The 18,154-nt window shown below is 42.3% G+C and overlaps 1 protein-coding gene across 2 annotated transcripts in view; it reads right to left on the bottom strand.

Moving 5' to 3' along the window:
* Positions 1-18,154, bottom strand: part of UBA7 (ubiquitin like modifier activating enzyme 7) — a 1,262,833-nt gene that overhangs the window by 728,860 nt on the left and 515,819 nt on the right. For both annotated transcript variants that reach the window (XM_086938795.1, XM_086938796.1), the window contains exon 20: positions 121-209. In XM_086938795.1, the coding sequence (XP_086794921.1) occupies positions 121-209 (89 nt within the window). The remainder of the gene's footprint in view (positions 1-120; positions 210-18,154) is intronic.

The following is an 18,154-nucleotide window of genomic DNA, read 5'->3' as shown; positions in this document are numbered from 1 at the left end:
TTTTATAGCTATTTTGCATTGACACTGAGGGAGAATAGATAGCCCATCAGACTCAGGAGCCACAACGGAAAAGTGAAGTAGGGACTCTGATGTTCGAGAACAAACAATAAGAACTAATACCTTCTCAAAGTAAATCGGCTCCATCAGACATCCAGCAAATGTTTTTGGGTCAGCGAGGGCAGCTCTCAGATCCTGCAGCTGCTGCTCATCTATAGAAGAGAAACCAAATGCAATATGACCATCAAATTCATGGAAAATGACTGAGTATCAAAGTGACATATCATAGCTACACCCAATAGGAAAATGGTTGGCTTCTCCCTCTGGGCCAACATTCAGCTCAACCTAAATCCCAACCCATGTAATGTTGGGCTAATCACCTCTTCTTGCGGAGAGTCAGTTCCCTTTACTGCAAATGATCCAGTCCTCCTGGCCTTGCTGATATGAAGCACTAAACGTATAACTTCAATAGCTTACAATATGTTGTATGTCAAAAACCTCAATCCTTAAACATCTTTTTGATGCATTGGAAAATATTTGCAAGCAGTAAATATATTAGGCGCCTTCGAGGGCACATGAATCTCTATGACAACCCAGTAAAATATGCATTCAAAAGGAAGGTTAAATCACCGGCATAACTGGATGACCACGTAGAAATGATAGATAACCATGGCCATACCAAACTGTACTCCGTTGGACAGCAGATTCCTGAGCGAGTTGAAGAACATGGGTTTTCCCTACACTACTTACCAAAATTTAGCCACAGCAAATGCAAGAGTGGTTAGCAAACATAGCCTTTACTGAGATGGTATTATCAGAAAAACCTTTAATAATAGCATCTCCCTATGATGACTCAAGAACACAGATAATACGAGATGCTGCAAATTTCCAGTATGCAAAGGAAGGCACAAACACAAATGAATCTAACATACTTTTTACCTTAAATAAATTACAGGAAACAATGTATTTCTCATGACAATCTATCAGACTGTTTGCAGCAATTACTAGTACCCGTGCATTGATTTTACAGACATTTTGTGTGTTGCACAAACTGACAAGCTAAACGTGTCTGTACGAGTGCCCCCACCATGGACGCTTCCCAATATTTTAACTCAATGCCTCCTTAGTCTGTTTCACAGCATGTTCCATTCATCCCACCAGCGAGTCCAAAGAGTCTTATGCAAGTGGATGACTAAACAATGTTGAGACATAATGCTCCTTGGCCACAAAAGTCGGGTTTTGAAAAGTTAAAGACATTGTTTTTGTTTTTTTCTTGGAATCTGTGGAAATAAAAACAAGGATATGTCCCAGAGACAGCTTGCACGGCTACAGCTTCTGCTGTGTCTTCATTTTGGGATAAAATCCCCCAATAAAAGGTTAAATAAATGGAGGGCGAGTAGCATATAGATTTTCAGGGTTAGTGTGTGTAGTAGGAAAGTATATTTTCTACTGCAGTTTATATTGCATGTTTTCCCCACTTTATTGCAAATGCTTTAACATTGATACCGATATTGCCTGGCAGCGCAGTTGAACACAATTCTACTTATCAGTCTTTCAAGAACATTTGTGTTTTTTTCTTGCTCACATCTGGCTCGAATGGTTCTCGGCAGTTCAACCCCTTACCCAAAGCCCTTGTGGGGCTGCATGCCAGGGCCCCCTGCCAAACTCTGCTGCTTCGGAGCCTGGGCAAACAGCCAAAGTTTGTGGTGTCATGTCTCATCTGCGGGAATAAAGCAATAGTTTCTCTACAGACTCATTATGATACTGTGTGTGTGTGTATGTGTTAAGTTAGTTGCTGGTTTACACACTCACCATGAACTGAATTGTGCCTAGGCGTGGCCCTAGTTTACGTGAGTTCATTTTGAGTTAGAAGGCATTTTTGCTGTTTCTACTTTTGTAAATGTGTAAATGTGGCGTATTTGTATAGCGCGAACAGTGACCCGGAGGCATCCCGGCGCTTGTACTCCTACCACAAGGGAACCCCTCCTGGCTTTTCCTTGTGGGGTGTCCACTCCTGGGCATCCCATGGTGAAACCAGGCATCCCTTGTGCATCAGGGGCCTTTGTGGAGACTAAGCAAGCTATTGCCCAGAGTTGCAGCGTGGGACCCAAGCTTAGAATCGGCACTGAGGCGAGAATATCCGGTCAGAGGAATTTAAGCCCGAAACCCGCCGAGGCGGGAATCAAACCCTGGTCCCTGGCCAGTGTTCTGCATCAAGGTCTGCCGCTCTAAGCATTGAGCCACACTCCTCCACTCCTCCTTTTGCATTGATTTTAAGGTTGTGGGCAATTCATGTTATGCGATCATATTTCTTTTTTCCCAGTTTTAAAAAAATTACAATTCAGTACAACAAAAAATGTGTGTAGTAACAGAGAGTTTTCATATAACGTTATAAATGCTTGAAAATCCTATTCCTTTTTTTTTAATAAAATATTTTTATTATTTGTCCAACAACATACACATATTCATTTACCATTTAGGACAACTGTTAGACCTGTCTGCTTCTGGGGATGTTCTAACCATTATTATTTACTTTTGTCCCCCTTAGCCTCCCAGAGTTCCTATTTTTATTTTTTTATATATGTCCACCAGGATTTTTCAGTGCTGTCAGGGGGCTAGGTGTTCCTTGGCTATGACGCCATTTTTCCCTCATAACCTATGAGGCCTAGTCAGCCCTTGAAAATCTAGGAACAACCAGAAACCTAAAATGGTGTCTACCAACTGCCATAACGGACACTACTGGAAAACAGGCCATAGGCTAACATAAGGAACTTTCTAGAAGCATCCAGTGACTTCTGCAGGTCTCAGGCCACCCTATAAAAGAGCCAGTGACCAGCAGCCATTTTGTGCTGACCCAAGAGTGGAGGAGTGAGGCAGTGGTGAGAGGAGGTGGACGCACTGGGAGCAGCTAGTTTGTCTTGGAGGCAGACAGTCACTACAGAGAGACGTTCCCCCTTCAGCCTCTGACCAATCCCTCCCCAAACATCAACTGCTGAGAAGAAAAGCAACCTGCGTGTGAAGGAAGACCCTTCTAAGTCTGAACCCCAGTGAAAACTGACAGGATACTCTTATTGAGGATATCCCTAACTTCCCATGCCCAGCGCTGCACCTACCAGCGTGGAAGAACAGCTGTGAGCCCCGTGACGTGTTCTGGTGAAGACGTGGGTCTGTGGAGCCATAAACGTCCTGGGGAGCGAGGGCGCCGCTCGAGGATATACTTCCCCTGGAGCCGGTGAGGGAAGTGACTGAGGGAGAGCAGCGGCGCTGCTCCGATCGTCTGCGGGACCCCGGGGGCACCGACCGCGTCAGTGGAAGTAAGGAAGCGCTTCCGCGCATGTCCCCAGCGCGACCGCTACTGGAGGCAGGAGGGGCCTAGGTTCGGGCAGGCCCAGAAGTGCAGCGTCTGTGAGGCGAGGTGTCCGGCTAGGATCGCGCAGGCTCCAGAGAGCAGCGCGACTCGTGAGGGCGGAGGCGGAGTCGTCGGAGAGCTACGCGCATGCCCGGGAGAACAGCGCGCTCATCGAGGATTACGTGAGGAGGCGCCGGAAGTTTCCCCTGGCCGCTGAAGCAGCGCTAAATCCCCTGTTCAGCTCAAGCGCTCCACGGAAAGGCGAGTGAGAGGAGCCCAGTCGCCATTCAGCTGATGTGATCTCTCTCCCCGCTTGAGCGCTAGCAGTAAATACAGCGCGAGCGGAAGAAGAGAGGAAAGTATACAGAGTGGCTGCTGTGTGACCTCAGTGCTGAGTCTCACCTGACCCTGTGAAGCAGGTTCTTCCCCTGGTCCACGCAGATAACTCTGCCACAAGTAAGGAGTGTCACCCGAAGGGAAGGGAAACAGTTATTCAAGAAGGAGGGAGTGGAAAGTTCTTTCCAGAGTTGGTGCTATCTCCGTGTGAGAGAAGGGACAGTTATAAACTCCCAGTGGTGGTGGAGGTAACCCACAGAGGGAAATTGTGGAGCCTGAGTTAGATCAACTGCAAGAGTTAACACTGAGGGTGGTTGGTGCTGTGAGTGTCCAGTATTGGGCATCGTGTAATACCCTATTGAAGCTAAGTTCAGAGTCTGTTGAGATGGTTAATTAATGCTGAACCTTGAGTTTAGATAACTAATTGGAAGTGTAATTATTACTCTACTGTAAAGTGTACTGTATTGCTGGTCATCTTTGAAAAGTGGGTTTTTCTGATCTCTAGAAAACGGTATGAACTGTAATTGGGAATTTAACTGATAAATTGCTTGAAGTAAAGAGGTTTAATTGCTGAAACGTCAATAATCTGAAATGTCATAAACTGTGAATTTTGACCACAAAGAAAGTATTATTTTTATAAAACAGTACGTATTTTCCCACAATTTTTGGTGTAGTGTTTTCTTTTTGTGTGCTATTGCGTAGCTTTACTTTTGGGTGGTCTGCAACCTTTACACAGAGCCTCTGTATGTTAGTCTTGCCCTAGGCCAGGCTACCCCAGGTCCAACAACGACTATGGGTATAATGACAACAAGTATGGTTTCTATGTGTACTATTGAATAACAATCAATAATTATTCCAAAGAGTGCTGCAGCAATCTTACCTTTACTAAAACAAGGAAGAAAGGCAGGGCCCTTATTTAGTATGGCCGGTCGGGTCATTCACCAATGGCCAGAGATCTTTACCTGCCTGGGAGTTTTCTTCCAGGAAGTGGGTTTCTTTTTTTTTGTTACTTTTCAGCTTTGGACCACCAGGCTTTCCGTATTGGTCCTGAAAAAACGTCAGATTGTCTGCTCTAAATATGGTGGACAGTCTGAGGTACTTGGACAGAAGGCCTGAACTCTGTCGGTCTAGGCCTTCCACAGGTGGAGCCGGCTGGGGCACTGCTGCAGAAACATGACGTGTCAGCTCACTTCAAATAGAGCCGACAGCCCATCAGCTTGGCGACAAGGTACTCCACCACATTTATGGCGGATTACCAAATCCGCTAAATGATACTATATATGTATATGTGAGTTTTTATTTTTCAAAAGTGTTACACTGTTATATCACTAATGTACAAAAAACCCCAGCAACTAAATTGTTTCAATTTAGTAGCCTATCTAAATTAAGACCATGAAGATGGGGTGATTACAATTTTTATTTATTTATTTATTAACAATCATCATTGTAAAATTCTTCTAAAAACATGTAATTACATCCAATGGCATTATTATACTACTATATATCCGACAATAGTACAAGATAATATTCACGGATCACTGACATAATATCGACAGTCAAAATATCGACTGTCAAAAATATCGAGGTAAAAATATAGAATGCCAGAATATCGACTTCCTATCTACAAACAGGTAAGTACAAAAATATTGACTCCAAAATATTGATAGGAAAAAATATAGACAGTCAAAATAGCAAATTTTTTAAATATCTCAAAAGTAATTTAAAAGTAATATAATAATAAATATAAGTATTTTAAACATACTTAAAATACTTAAATAAACTTAAAATTAATAAATAATTAATGTAACTTTAAAAAAATAATAATAATAAATTTTAAAACATATATATATATATATGTGTGTATATATATATATATATATATATATATATATATATATATATATATATTATATATATATACATATTATTAACAAAACATATACAATATTTTTTCCGTAGGATAGCGATAGGGTTAAATTTACTATTCACACTCCAGAGAGTGCAACAGTAGGAAAAGCGTTGGATAGCGTAGGGGTAAAAATTACTATTCCCACTACAGAGAGCGCAACAGTAGGGGAAGCATTGGATAGCGTAGGGGTAAAAATAACTATTCCCACTCCAGTGACTGCAACAGTAGGGAAAGCGTTGGATAGCGTAGGGGTACAAATTACTATTCCTACTCCAGAGAGTGCAACAGTAGGGAAAGCGTTGGATAGCATAGGGGTAAAAATTACTATTCCAACTCCAGAGAGTGCAACAGTAGGGAAAGCGTTGGATAGCGTAGGGGTAAAAATTACTATTCCCACTCCAGTGAGTGCAACAGTAGGGAAAGCGTTGGATAGCGTAGGGGTAAAAATTACTATTCCCACTCCAGTGAGTGCAATAGTAGGGAAAGTAAATACTTCATATAAAACTATAAATAACTTAAATATTAATACCAATTACAAAATAATTAAAATATTTTACAATTTTATAAAACATATTAATTAATCAATTAAAATTACAAATAAAAATAAAATAATAATAAAAATTACCAACTAATACTAATTATTTACCAATTACCAATAAATTCATTTACAATATAAAAATAAATAAAAATTAGACAAAAAAATATTTTAAAAATGTAATTACTTATAATTAAATTACTTCCCAAGCTATTCCCCTATAAACACACAACCCACTACAGAAAATAATGTAATACAAGTAACATATTTATCAATTAATCAATTACAATAAATTACCAATTATATTTTAATTAATTATCAATTAATAATTAACAATTAATTCGAAATAAATACCAAAAAATAAATTAACATATTTAATTAATTATAATTAAATTACTTCCCACCCTATTCCCCTATAGACCCACAACCCGCTACAGAAAATAAATTACTAAAATTAACATATCAATTAATCAATTAAAAATAATTAGCAATTATATTTTAATTAATTACCAATTAATAATTAATTAACAATTAATTCGAAATACCAATAAATAAATTAACATATTTAATTAATTATAATTAAATTACTTCCCACCCTATTCCCCTATAAACCCACAACCCGCTACAGAAAAAAAAATACTAAAATTAACATATTTATCAATTAATCAATTAAAATTAGTTACCAAATATAGTTTAATTAATTACCAATTAATAATTAATTAACAATTAATTCTAAATAAATACCAATAAATAAAATAACATATTTAATTAATTATAATTAAATTACTTCCCACCCTATTCCCATATAAACCCACAACCCACTACAGAATTATATTACACAAAAATTAAAAATTAATATTAACTTACCTTAAATTCGATATTTTTGTTGTCTATATTATGTCTAGTCGATATTATGTCCATTCTATATTTTTGATTCGATATTATGTCCATTCTATTCAATATTAAAATTTTCAAGTTGATATTTTGGTAGTCTATATTATGTCTAGTCGATATTTTGTCTATTCTATATTTTTTACTCAATATTATGTCTAGTCGATAATTAAAAGTCGATATTTTGTCTCTATACCAATATTCACTTAGAGATGCAAATTCAACCATTTGTTAATCACAGCATTCTTATCAGTATTCAAACATATCACCCATAATATTTGGCAGTGTACACAAAATCTATACAATGGTAATGCACGATACCTAATTGAAATGATTCTTGATTTAGAAATATTATTGCTCAACCAGACATTTCCACAAATTGTTGAAGAGTACACTACCTTCATTCAATATCAATATACTGCTTTAAAGTCACCTGGTACTCTTTATTGATGTCTGATTTTCAATCTTCCTGAGACTTATATCACACCATATAGATGTAGTGTCTATCTAGGCCAAGAGTCAAAGTCATATGATTTGTGACAATTATTCATCATCTCATGAACTAGGGTAGCTTCATATGTCGGCAGCCTCTGCGTTTCATATTATTTTCCATTCTATGGATTTGTACATTGTTGTCATGGTCACTGTTAATCAGTCACAGTGCGACACTCAATAGATTACTCATAAGAGAGGGTTTGGGGGGGCAGCCCACTATCGGGAGGCTTGCCCCCTGGGAAATTTTGGGGAATGGTGCAGCCGGCTGCCCAACGGGCTTGTTGGGCTCGCTTGGGTGACATTTTGGATCCCGGGGCCAGCCATTTTAGGTAGCCAGACACCATGTATTATTGGTACCCGGTGGCTGGCAGTTAGTGCATGTTTTTTAGGTTTCTGAAGTGCGGATAGTGAGGTAGTCAGGAATGTCTTCGAATGACGAAATGGTGCAGACAGCACTCAGCAGGGGTCGTGGCGGCAGTGCTGGCCTGTTCACAGCCATGCCGCACTTCTGCCACTACAGTATCGGAGGTAAGGGGTTGGGGCCGCTCTAGAGAGAGGTCCCACATACCAGGGCGGCAGTTTGGGGGGGCAGGGCTTGTGCCCCACAAGGCCTCCCCTGTCCAAATTACCAGAGGTGAGCCCACTTAAGGAGGCTCTAAGGGCAGAGCAAGGCAGGGAAGGCGTGGCACAGGCGGCAATAAATGGCAGGAAACAGCAATTGGCCTCCTTGCCCCTGAGGGTAGGTGGGCATCTGGGATTAGAAGTGCTTCAGGCCACTGAGGAGCAGGAAGCTCAGTACTTCGAATTCAATGGCCATGACCCATATGGAGTCAATGTGGTGGGTGGGGCTTCCACTAACATGCATGCATTGGCAAAAAGGGAGGAGGGCGGTTGGGGGGGTCAGTTTGCGGTCAGGACAGAGGTGCTGGCAGTAAGAGGTCAGCAAACCTTGACCAGGGGGACAGAAGGCAGTGGGAGGCGCCAACTGGGAGTACAGCTCTGAGGAAGAGAAAGGACTGTTTAGACAGGCGGTGGAAGTAGCCGTAGGTGGCTCTGGGGTTCATCAGAAGGAGGGAGGGGGTACTACCTGGGTTCCAGTCTCCCAGGATAAGGAGGGTATGTTGGAGCGGGCACCGGCGGTGGCGCGAGATCAGTTGGTGCATTGGTGCCACGAGGGAGTTTTCTGCTTCAGGCGTCAGATTTTGAGGCAGCAGGCCATGAGTGTAGCGAGGAAGAGGCGGAGGAGGTTGTTAGGGAGACACCTAAGCACATATTTTCGAGGGTGGGCAAACAAGTAACGGGCACACGCTGGCAGGTGCAGCAGTTGAGTGTGTCAGGAGGACAGGGCGTGGGGTCAGGGCGCCTGTTCGCTGAGGGGTATGGCGTAGCTAGAGGAGGGTGGTCAAATGTTGCAGGTACAAGCTCAGATAGTAGACAGTTTCTAGCACACAGGGCCCTTTTGCTGTTATGCAGGGCGCCCACGACATGGTGGACTCGGGGAAACCCTGTATGGTTGGCTGGATGTCAACGGGGGACCTCAAGATCACTGCCACAAGAAGGCCCAGAACGGTCTCGGCGGTGTGACTGGCTGGAGGATATAGTACTGCCCTCGGTGAACGCCAAGCGCCAAGCCATTCGGCCTCAGGACAGGTGGAAGGGTGCAGTACAGCCTCACACCAAAGAAGTGACCATCAGTCAGGCGTGAAAACATAGGTAAGGCTGCGGTGGCAGACGGCAAACGCTGACACAGGTGGTGAAAGGGACATCACGTTTGAACAAACGGTGTTAGATTATGATGAGGAAAGCCTTGAGGAGGGCTAATTGGTGGATGAGCATAAAGGCTTATATTTGACTGACACAGGGGCAGGCACAAGTTTGGTATTTGAGGGGTTTACTAACGTCTTATATTTTTTCTAGGTAAGAATACATGTTCATTGCCTCATAGATGAAAAGATGGTGTGAGGATGTGCTTTCTTTCTTATTTTAGGATGACTTCTATTAGGTACTGTGATGGTAGCTAACTATATCGTCTACATTGGCTGTGTTGGGTTTATATTAGGAGTATGCGTTCTATTGGTTGTTAGTGTGTGTAGTATCCTGTGCTTAATTTGAGCAGGTGGTTGCCGGCGGGGCCTGCCAGCACTCATTTAAGTGGACTGGTACTTATTTTTTGTCAACAGTCTATGATTCAGAGCAAAAGAGACAAAAACACAAATGGGTGAAGGAGGAGTAAAAGAAAGATGGGAAAACAGTGGAAAAGGGACAAAAGTAGGGATGAAAAATAACCTGCAATAGTGAGATAAAGGAGCAGAAAGTATCCGGTGGTGGATGAGAAAGGAAAGAGGTGGAATCAAGACTACGCAGCTTGGTTTTCGGCACCCCGCCCTTCGATACTTCTGGCTGCGGGCTTCTGAGCAAGGCATTGGCCTCTGGCACGTATTCTTTCACAAATGAATCCCTGGGTGTATCATAGTGGTAGGGCTGTTGTCAGCACAGTGACATTGAAATATAAATGGATATTTGTGCTTTGATGGATGTAAGCAAAGTGTTCTGTCTAAGGAATTCTGTTAGATGTTTCTGTTTGTCACATGTATTAGCGAGCATGCTTTTTGAGAGCAGTGTGATCTTTTGTATGCTGTGGTGTACTGTTGGAGCAATGCAGGCGATACAAGCCATTCTGAAGCTAAGCTGTATTAACTACAACTAAGTTACAAAGTGCAATTAATGAAACAAGCAAAGTATGAGCAGGAAATCCACGTGAAGGAGGTTAATATATATGTGTGTTGCAGCTAAAACATATAATAATTCATTGCATGTGGTGTATTGTAAATGGATGTTTCATTACATTTGCACAAGCCTTCTGCCAATTTGTGCTGCAAATGATTAGATACTCAATTATATTTCAACAAAGCGTCTCTTTGAGAGGGCGTGTCACTGCATCAACAGTCACTGCATCAAAATCTTGTTTAACTAGTACAACTTCCTTTTTCAATCTACAAATATAGATAAGCCGCTCTCCGTACAAGTTGGTGGGAACAAGGGTGCTACTGGGGCTTTAGTCACCTATAGCAACATACAGGGCAACATTTGGTTTGATTTGCCTTTGCATATATAGGCCCCTCGGGAAGTGTGTGAATGCCTTGGACTTAGTGATAGGAGGGGTTGTCTTACTCTTCAGAAACAAAGTGAGAGAGATTTTTGGATAAATGCATGTATGGTTTACTGAGTTCAAAAGAAGACCCTAATGCTGAAAAATTGGAGAAGCTAAGCTTGCCAGAAAATGTGGTTGCACTGAAAAAATGACCTCTGAACCTATGACTGAACCAAGATACTACAGACACTGGTTAGGTCCTGAGAGTTACAATTCAGGTATCTGGGGCTGGGTGGGCTTCCACATGCACCATTGACTAGACAGTGGCATAATAAAACATGATGTGGCTCCCCTGGAGAATGTTGAGAGAGCCCCCTGAGACACTCATGTCTCACAGGTACCCAAAACATTGGGATCAAAGGGGGCCCCACTGAAAGGTGGGGGGTCCCATGTACGAGTTTTATCAATGTGAGGGAAGAGGAATTGCTGTCCTATCTGTTCCCCAGAACTAGGTAGATTTAATCAAAAGTGGATAGGACACTTGTGACCACTTGTACCAAGAGATATATTGAAAAACCCTCATAAACGTTGTGTATTTCGAGAAGCGGTATATCTTGTTCTCCGCCCCACACAGACGTTATGGCAACTGTCATTGGGTTTGACAATTAGTATCTTGCCAGCCTCGCCCGAGGCAATCTCTGTTTTTTCGTGGCAGTATCCAGAGATAATTCGTGTTACCCCACTGGAAGGTAGAGATAAAATAGTTTCCAAGCGACTAACTGCTATTTATTCATATCGCTGGACAACTAGTTTAAAAGGTTGTATGGGTATGCTCTGGGGATAGTTAGGAATCCTTAGCATATATCATTTGGACAAAAAAAACGTCAACATGTTTCTGCTCTCTTGGCCCGTGGGTCTAAGAGCATTCGTCAGGACATATAAACAAACAAACACAGTGTAAAGCTACTTTCACTATTTGTGACGTAGATGGGTCATTTCAACATAACAGTCTTACCCACTATGGTTCATAAGGGTCACCTAGAAAGATGGAAAAAAGGGGGGTAACTTGTGGCACTTTAACAAATTAATGTTGAATAGTCGCGGTCTAAACATTCATTGTGTTATCAAAATTTAAGCTCAATTTGAGACATTTTCTGGAAAATTGTGAGGAAACATTTAACAGTAGTGACATTTGTGGCGAGTTAAAAAGCGGCGATATTTTGAGACTAGCGTGCAAACAACATCTTAATTCTCTGATGTCTAGATAGTCAGTTGGAATATGCAGTAAATATCATTAATACTGGACCTAGCGCAACGATCTGAAACATGTAAATGATTATGTAAAATAAGTCATACCTCTAGGTTAGGTGTACATGGTGTGAACCTGGGGGGAAAACGAAGGTAGAATGTAGCTGATATCGCCCTCTTGTCTCAATGGAATTAAACATAGTGCAAAGCTACCTCATGTGAGGTCCTACCTGAAGATAATTTCAAAATGGTTCCCTCAGAGGGTACGGACACTCGTCCCAGGCTATAATGACATCAATATAGGATTCCAAAAAATCGATGTCTACCGGTAGTTTGTAAGGCGGGCAGTGAAGAGAACTCACCCGCGTTGGAAGCGTGTTCCGCGTCTTGTGCTGGCTCTGCCCCCTGGACGCCGGGAGCACGCTTCCGATGGAGTTTTCTGTGGTGCTGGCCATGGAGGTAGAAAGGGGGTTATTTGTTTACAAAGATCGAGTGACGGATTCAACTCAAAAAATACGGGTTTCCAGTCACAATATTGCGCTAATTCATAATTCAGTATTGATGGGGCTGTTTTTGTGCAATTATCATGACACTATTACCAATGTCAAAAAAAATTTAATTTTTTTTTGAAAAGTGATGATAATATGGGTAAACTCACAGAAACGTAACTATGGACTCATCGTGCAGTGAAAAATTCACTTTTATCCAAGCAAGGGGTTTGGGATTAGCGTGCAAAATGGTGCCATGAAATGTCATCGTTCAGTCCGTATTTATTGGTTTTGAGACGATCTACCCAACGTTGTTCCTTTTCATACAGTACCTTCTCAACATTGGGGGTCAGTTCTGATATTTTTTCTAGTACAGTCCATTTCAGGTCTTCAATACTATGCTTTTGCTCAATGAAATGTGAACACAGCTTTGTTGTATTCTTTTGGAGGCGGATGTTGCTTTTATGTTCCCCTATTCGCAATTTCACCTTTCTGCAGGTCATCCCAATATATTTCTTTTCGCATGGACATGTAACCATATAGATCACATGAGATGAATTGCAGTTACTGTGTTGTCTTTGTGTCCATTTGAATGTTGGGGACAGTTGCAAGGTTTTAGAAGTGGTTGTTGATTTACAGGCCAGACATGACCCACATGGATAATGTCCTGTCACCGGGGTCATGTGGACATTTCTGATTAGTTTTTCCAAGATCGGTTGTCTAGGGCGAGTGTGGACCAGAAGGTCTAGTAAGTTTTTTGTTCGTTTGTTGGCAAAGCGTGGTTTTGGCCAATTGAATTTTCCAGTGTTCACAATATGCCAATTCTTCTGAATTAGCTTATTCACTTGATATGATGCAGGACCGAACGTTGTCACGCAGGTCATGAGGTCCTCATTTTCTGTTTTTTCAAAAGTTGTTAACAGATTATCTCTCGGGGGGGCGTGGCTTAGTGCCCGGCGAGGTCGGAAGCGCAGATGTGAGCGCTCCCGGTCGCTTGGGATTTTCGCCACCTTCAACACCGTACCTGCACTTGCAAGGCGCATTTCCCATGATCGGAAACTGAAGCGGACGAAGAGCTTCCATTTGGGGTCCCTTTCGAGCACCGGAATGCCCGTTTTTGGTGTTTTTGCGGCAGACGCGGCTGAGTGAAAGTCGCGCCCGCCATTTTGTTTTTTTTTCCCCTCTCAGCGCGGACTGCGGCGCTCACGCTCCAAAACATTGCGACTCTGCCACGGAGCCCTGCACAACGCTATATCTTCCAAATGAGGTATTTCCTGCTCCTGCACTTCCTCACTACAAACGTATGCCATATGCTGCCTATTAACGAATTTTAGTGAGTTTAACTCGCCTCTGTGTCTCCTGGGCGGCCATTTTGAGTGAATGGACTTCTATCTCCTCAGATACCCTGCAGGTGCATTCAGACAACGTTAATTTTATGCCAATGTGCGCTGCTTTCTCTCCTGCTCGCACTTCTAACAGTATTTACTATTTGGGGCAGCTTTGAGCAAGGTTTTTACTCGCTTTCCTTCAATTGCTCCACTTGCACTCATGATGTTTTCTCCTTGACGGACTTCCTTTGCTCTACAAAGTGCCATTTCTTTATATCTCCTCACCATGGTGGCTCTCAGCTCTCGACATCATTGTCTTAACTCCTTCAATTAAAGAATTGGTCGCTGCTTCACCTACTCTCCTCACCTCAGGGCATGCCTGCATCCTGCGCAGTTTTTCACTTAGAAGCTTCAACGCATACTCTTCATTGCCTCTGGTCTCGTACTGGATAATATTGTTCTTCATCTTTATGGAAAAAAAGGCACTCTCTCGCACCTCCAAGCCTCCACGACGTGTCTTCATTAAAAACTCTAAAGTCTTTTCTGCGTTGGCGCACCTCGAGGCCTCCCAGGGGTTTATCACTCAAATGTCGCAGTCCAACTCGGAGCGGCCCATCCAACCTCCGGGGAAGGTCACGTCAAAACGCCTAAAAAAGGATCCTCCATCGCCAACGGGGTCCACATCGGCTGTTTCCATGGAGCTGTTATTGGAAGAAATTCGAGCCCTCAGACCCTTCATGGAGGAAACTAATTCTAAATTGCAGGTTCTAACTGACAATTGGTCTCAGATGGATGCCAGAGTAACCACAGTAGAACATTCCTTGACCGCTTTACAAGAGTCATCCTCCAAAGTAACACACATGCAATCTCAAGTTTCGTCTCTTCAAAGGCAGGTTGAGGAGTTGGAGAATCGTAACAGGCGCAACAATCTCCGCCTTTACGGCCTGGCGGAAAATTCTGAGGGGACTGATCCCATCGCCTTCTTCAAATCGTTTCTACCCAAGCTTCTCCATCTACCTGAGGATACCACGCTTAACATCCAGCGTGCACACCGGTTGGGTCGCCTTCCTTCTACTTCTTCTCCCTCTTCACGACCAAGAGGTGTCATCATGTACTTCTTAGAATATACTGACCTCCTCAAAGTTATTTCAGCAGCTCGTGCCTCACCTCGCTTACAATGGTCTGGTTCCAATCTTTTCTTTGCGCAGGATTACGCAAAAGCCACAGCTACTCGCCGCAAGGCCTTTTTGGACATGCGACCAGAACTTCGTGCCATTGGAGCCAGATACGGTCTTTTCCATCCTTGCCTATTCAGAGTGACCTACAACAACAAAACTACGACATATGAAGATCCTGTTCGCCTACGGAGCTTTTTGAATGCAACTCAAGCCTCTGATATGGACTTCTCCAGCTCCTCGTCAGCCTTTCCGCCATGATTTCTGCGTGATGAAGCATTGAAATTTCATTCATTCTGCATGCTTGTCGTGCTTTGTTGAATGTATTTTTGTTTGTCTCTGCCATGTTTTTCGGCAGCTCCTGTTCTCTTGTTCTCTTGCTCTTTCTCTCACATTGCTTTCCTCTATCCTTGTTCGTTAGTTAGCATTGTTCATTGCCGTATACTTACGTGCCTTTTTGTCACTCTTTATTGTTGTGTTCTCACCTTCTCTCCTTTGTCTCATTCATTATTGTTTTTCTCCCTTTTCCTTGCAGGTTTTACGATATCTATGGCGTCATTCCCCCGACCTGTTGGTTCGTTTGCACTGGACGCTTGCCTCCTCTGCCTGGTGCTCCCCCCTCATTCATCTTCTCGCGTACCCCTCCCCTGGTGATCAACCCTCCCCATCTCTACCCTCCGTAAGTATGTTTTCCCTATCTTCCCGGTTCCTCGCCTCCCTCCTTGTATCTTTTTCACTTCTATGTTCCTCGATTTTTTATGTTTTACAGGTGTCTCTCTCTCTTGGTTTTCGAATACTCTACTATTATTGTCTTCCACCTATCATTCTAACTACTTCTTGGACTACCTTATCCTTTTCACTACACAACTCGCTTCTACATTCCTTTCCTTCACTCTTTTTCTTCCTTCCTCATCCTTTTACTCGTTATTATACTACGCTGATTTTCATCGACTCCCTTATTCTTCTTGGCTTTTTATGCTTTTCTTACTCTTCTGGGTCCCTTTCGAATTTTCTTATCTTCTTCTGCTTTTCTTCTTTTTTTTCCCTCTTCTTTGATATGAAATGTCTCTTAAAATAATCACCTGGAATGTTAAGGGTATCAACTCACCTATCAAACGACAACAAATTTTGTCTCATCTTTTGCGTTTAAATGTGGACATTGCTTTTTTGCAAGAAACCCATTTGTCTGCTGAAGAATCTGTTAAGTTGAAAAGAAGCTGGGTGGGTGATGTTTATTTTTCCCCTGGGGATGGCAAACGCAATGGAGTTGCTATTTTATGTCACAAAGCTCTCTCTCCCTCTATGATTGCTCAAGAGTCAGATACTGAAGGCCGATGGACTTATGTTAAACTCTCCATTAAGAATGTTCCAATTTCTCTTCTAAATGTTTATGCCCCTACCACTGGCGATCCCACCTTTTGGCATTCATTTTCCCAGCACGTCACCAGATTCATTGATGATAATTTCATTTTAGCGGGAGACTGCAATCAGCCCTTAGATCCCTTTTTAGACAGAAACTCCAAAGCACATTTCATTCCTAACAAACCTCACAAATTCTTCTCCCAAACCATTTCCCAACATAAACTCACTGATGCTTGGCGTCTTTGTAACCCAAGTCTCCAAGAATTTACCTTCTACTCCCCATGTCATCATTCCCAATCTCGAATCGATTACATTTTTGTTACCCACAATATTGCCCAGACTCTCTCTCACGCAGAAATAGGTCCAATCTTACTTTCTGACCATGCCCCTACATTAGTTCAATTGGACCTTTTGCCCAAATCAACAGGCCCTAAACGCTGGCGTTTCAACAACTCTCTTCTCCTGGACCCCAAATTTACTACCGCCTTCACCTCCTTCTCCCATGAATTCTTTGCCCTAAACGATAACTCTCCTGTTCCCAAACATACTATTTGGGATGCTTTTAAAGCGGCAGCGAGGGACTTTATCATTGGCTTTGTTGCTAAAAAACGTAGAGCTGCTCGAGAAGCTACTAGAGCCATCCTTCTAGATATTAAGAAATTGGAGCATTCTTATTTTACCTCCCGCTCACAGCAAACTCTAACCGCCCTTATCAATGCTAAGATGAAATTTAACAAAAAATCTACAGATGATGCATCATTATATTTATTAAAGTCTAGTGCCAAGTTTTATGGGGGCAAAAACAAGGCTGGCAAGATCTTGGCTAATTATCTGAAGGTGAAACACAACAAACTAAACATTGAATCTATCTACGATACTGACTTGAACCTTAAACACACAGACGCAGACATTCTCACTACATTCTCCACTTTCTATGAGACCTTATATTCTTCTGAAACTCACCCATCTTCCCACTCACTGGACACTTTTTTTACCACTATACAAAAACCATCACATTTTCCACTTGACCTTTCTCAATTAGAACACGATATATCCCAACAAGAATTACTCAAAGCACTTCAAACACTCCAAAAAGACAAAGCCCCTGGGCCTGACGGCTTTACAGTAGAATTCTTTCTCCACTTTTCAAAGCTTCTTATACCCAGACTCCACTCTCTTATCGGCACTTTCCTCTCCTTGGGTTCTTCCTCGGGCTCCTTCTCAGACGCCCATATCTGCCTCATACCCAAGGAGGGGAAGGATCCTCAATATTGCAAAAATTACAGGCCGATTTCTCTGGTCAATATTGATTACAAAATTTTCGCAAAATCTCTTGCAGTACGACTCGACCTTCTCCTCCCAGAGTTATTGGGTGAAAAACAGTCCGGCTTTGTAAAAGGCCGATTTATCACTGACAACACCAGACTCCTATTTAACATTCTCTCTAAATCCCGCCCTTTACCTCACCCTCTTGCGGCCATTGCTTTGGACGCTGAAAAAGCGTTTGATAGGGTTGAGTGGACTTACTTGTTTCATACCCTCCAATGGTTCGGTTTTGGTCCTCTTTTCACATCTTTAATTTCACTGCTTTATTCTAACCCACGCGCAGCGGTTTGCGCCAACGGTCAAATCTCTTCATTTTTTGATTTAAAAAGAGGCGTTCGTCAAGGATGTCCCCTATCCCCCTTTCTTTTTAACTTGGCTTTAGAACCCTTCCTCTCCAAGCTTCGTCAAAACCCCTCCATCCATGGTTACCAATTATCAGATTCCCACATCAAATTAGCTGCTTATGCGGATGACATTCTGTTATTTGTCTCCAACCCCTCTCTCTCCATTCCTGCTTTTCTTACCGAAGTCCATGCTTACTCCCAAATCTCTGGTTATAGACTTAATAATGACAAATGTGAGATCCTTCCTTTAACCAAATTTACATTTAAACCAGATTTTGCC

Source organism: Lissotriton vulgaris, chromosome 9 (genome assembly GCF_964263255.1).
Source record: "Lissotriton vulgaris chromosome 9, aLisVul1.2, whole genome shotgun sequence".
NCBI classification, from domain to species: Eukaryota; Metazoa; Chordata; class Amphibia; order Caudata; family Salamandridae; genus Lissotriton; species Lissotriton vulgaris.
The sequence above is the reverse complement of the archived record's forward strand: the minus strand, read 5'-3'. Positions and strand labels throughout refer to the sequence as shown.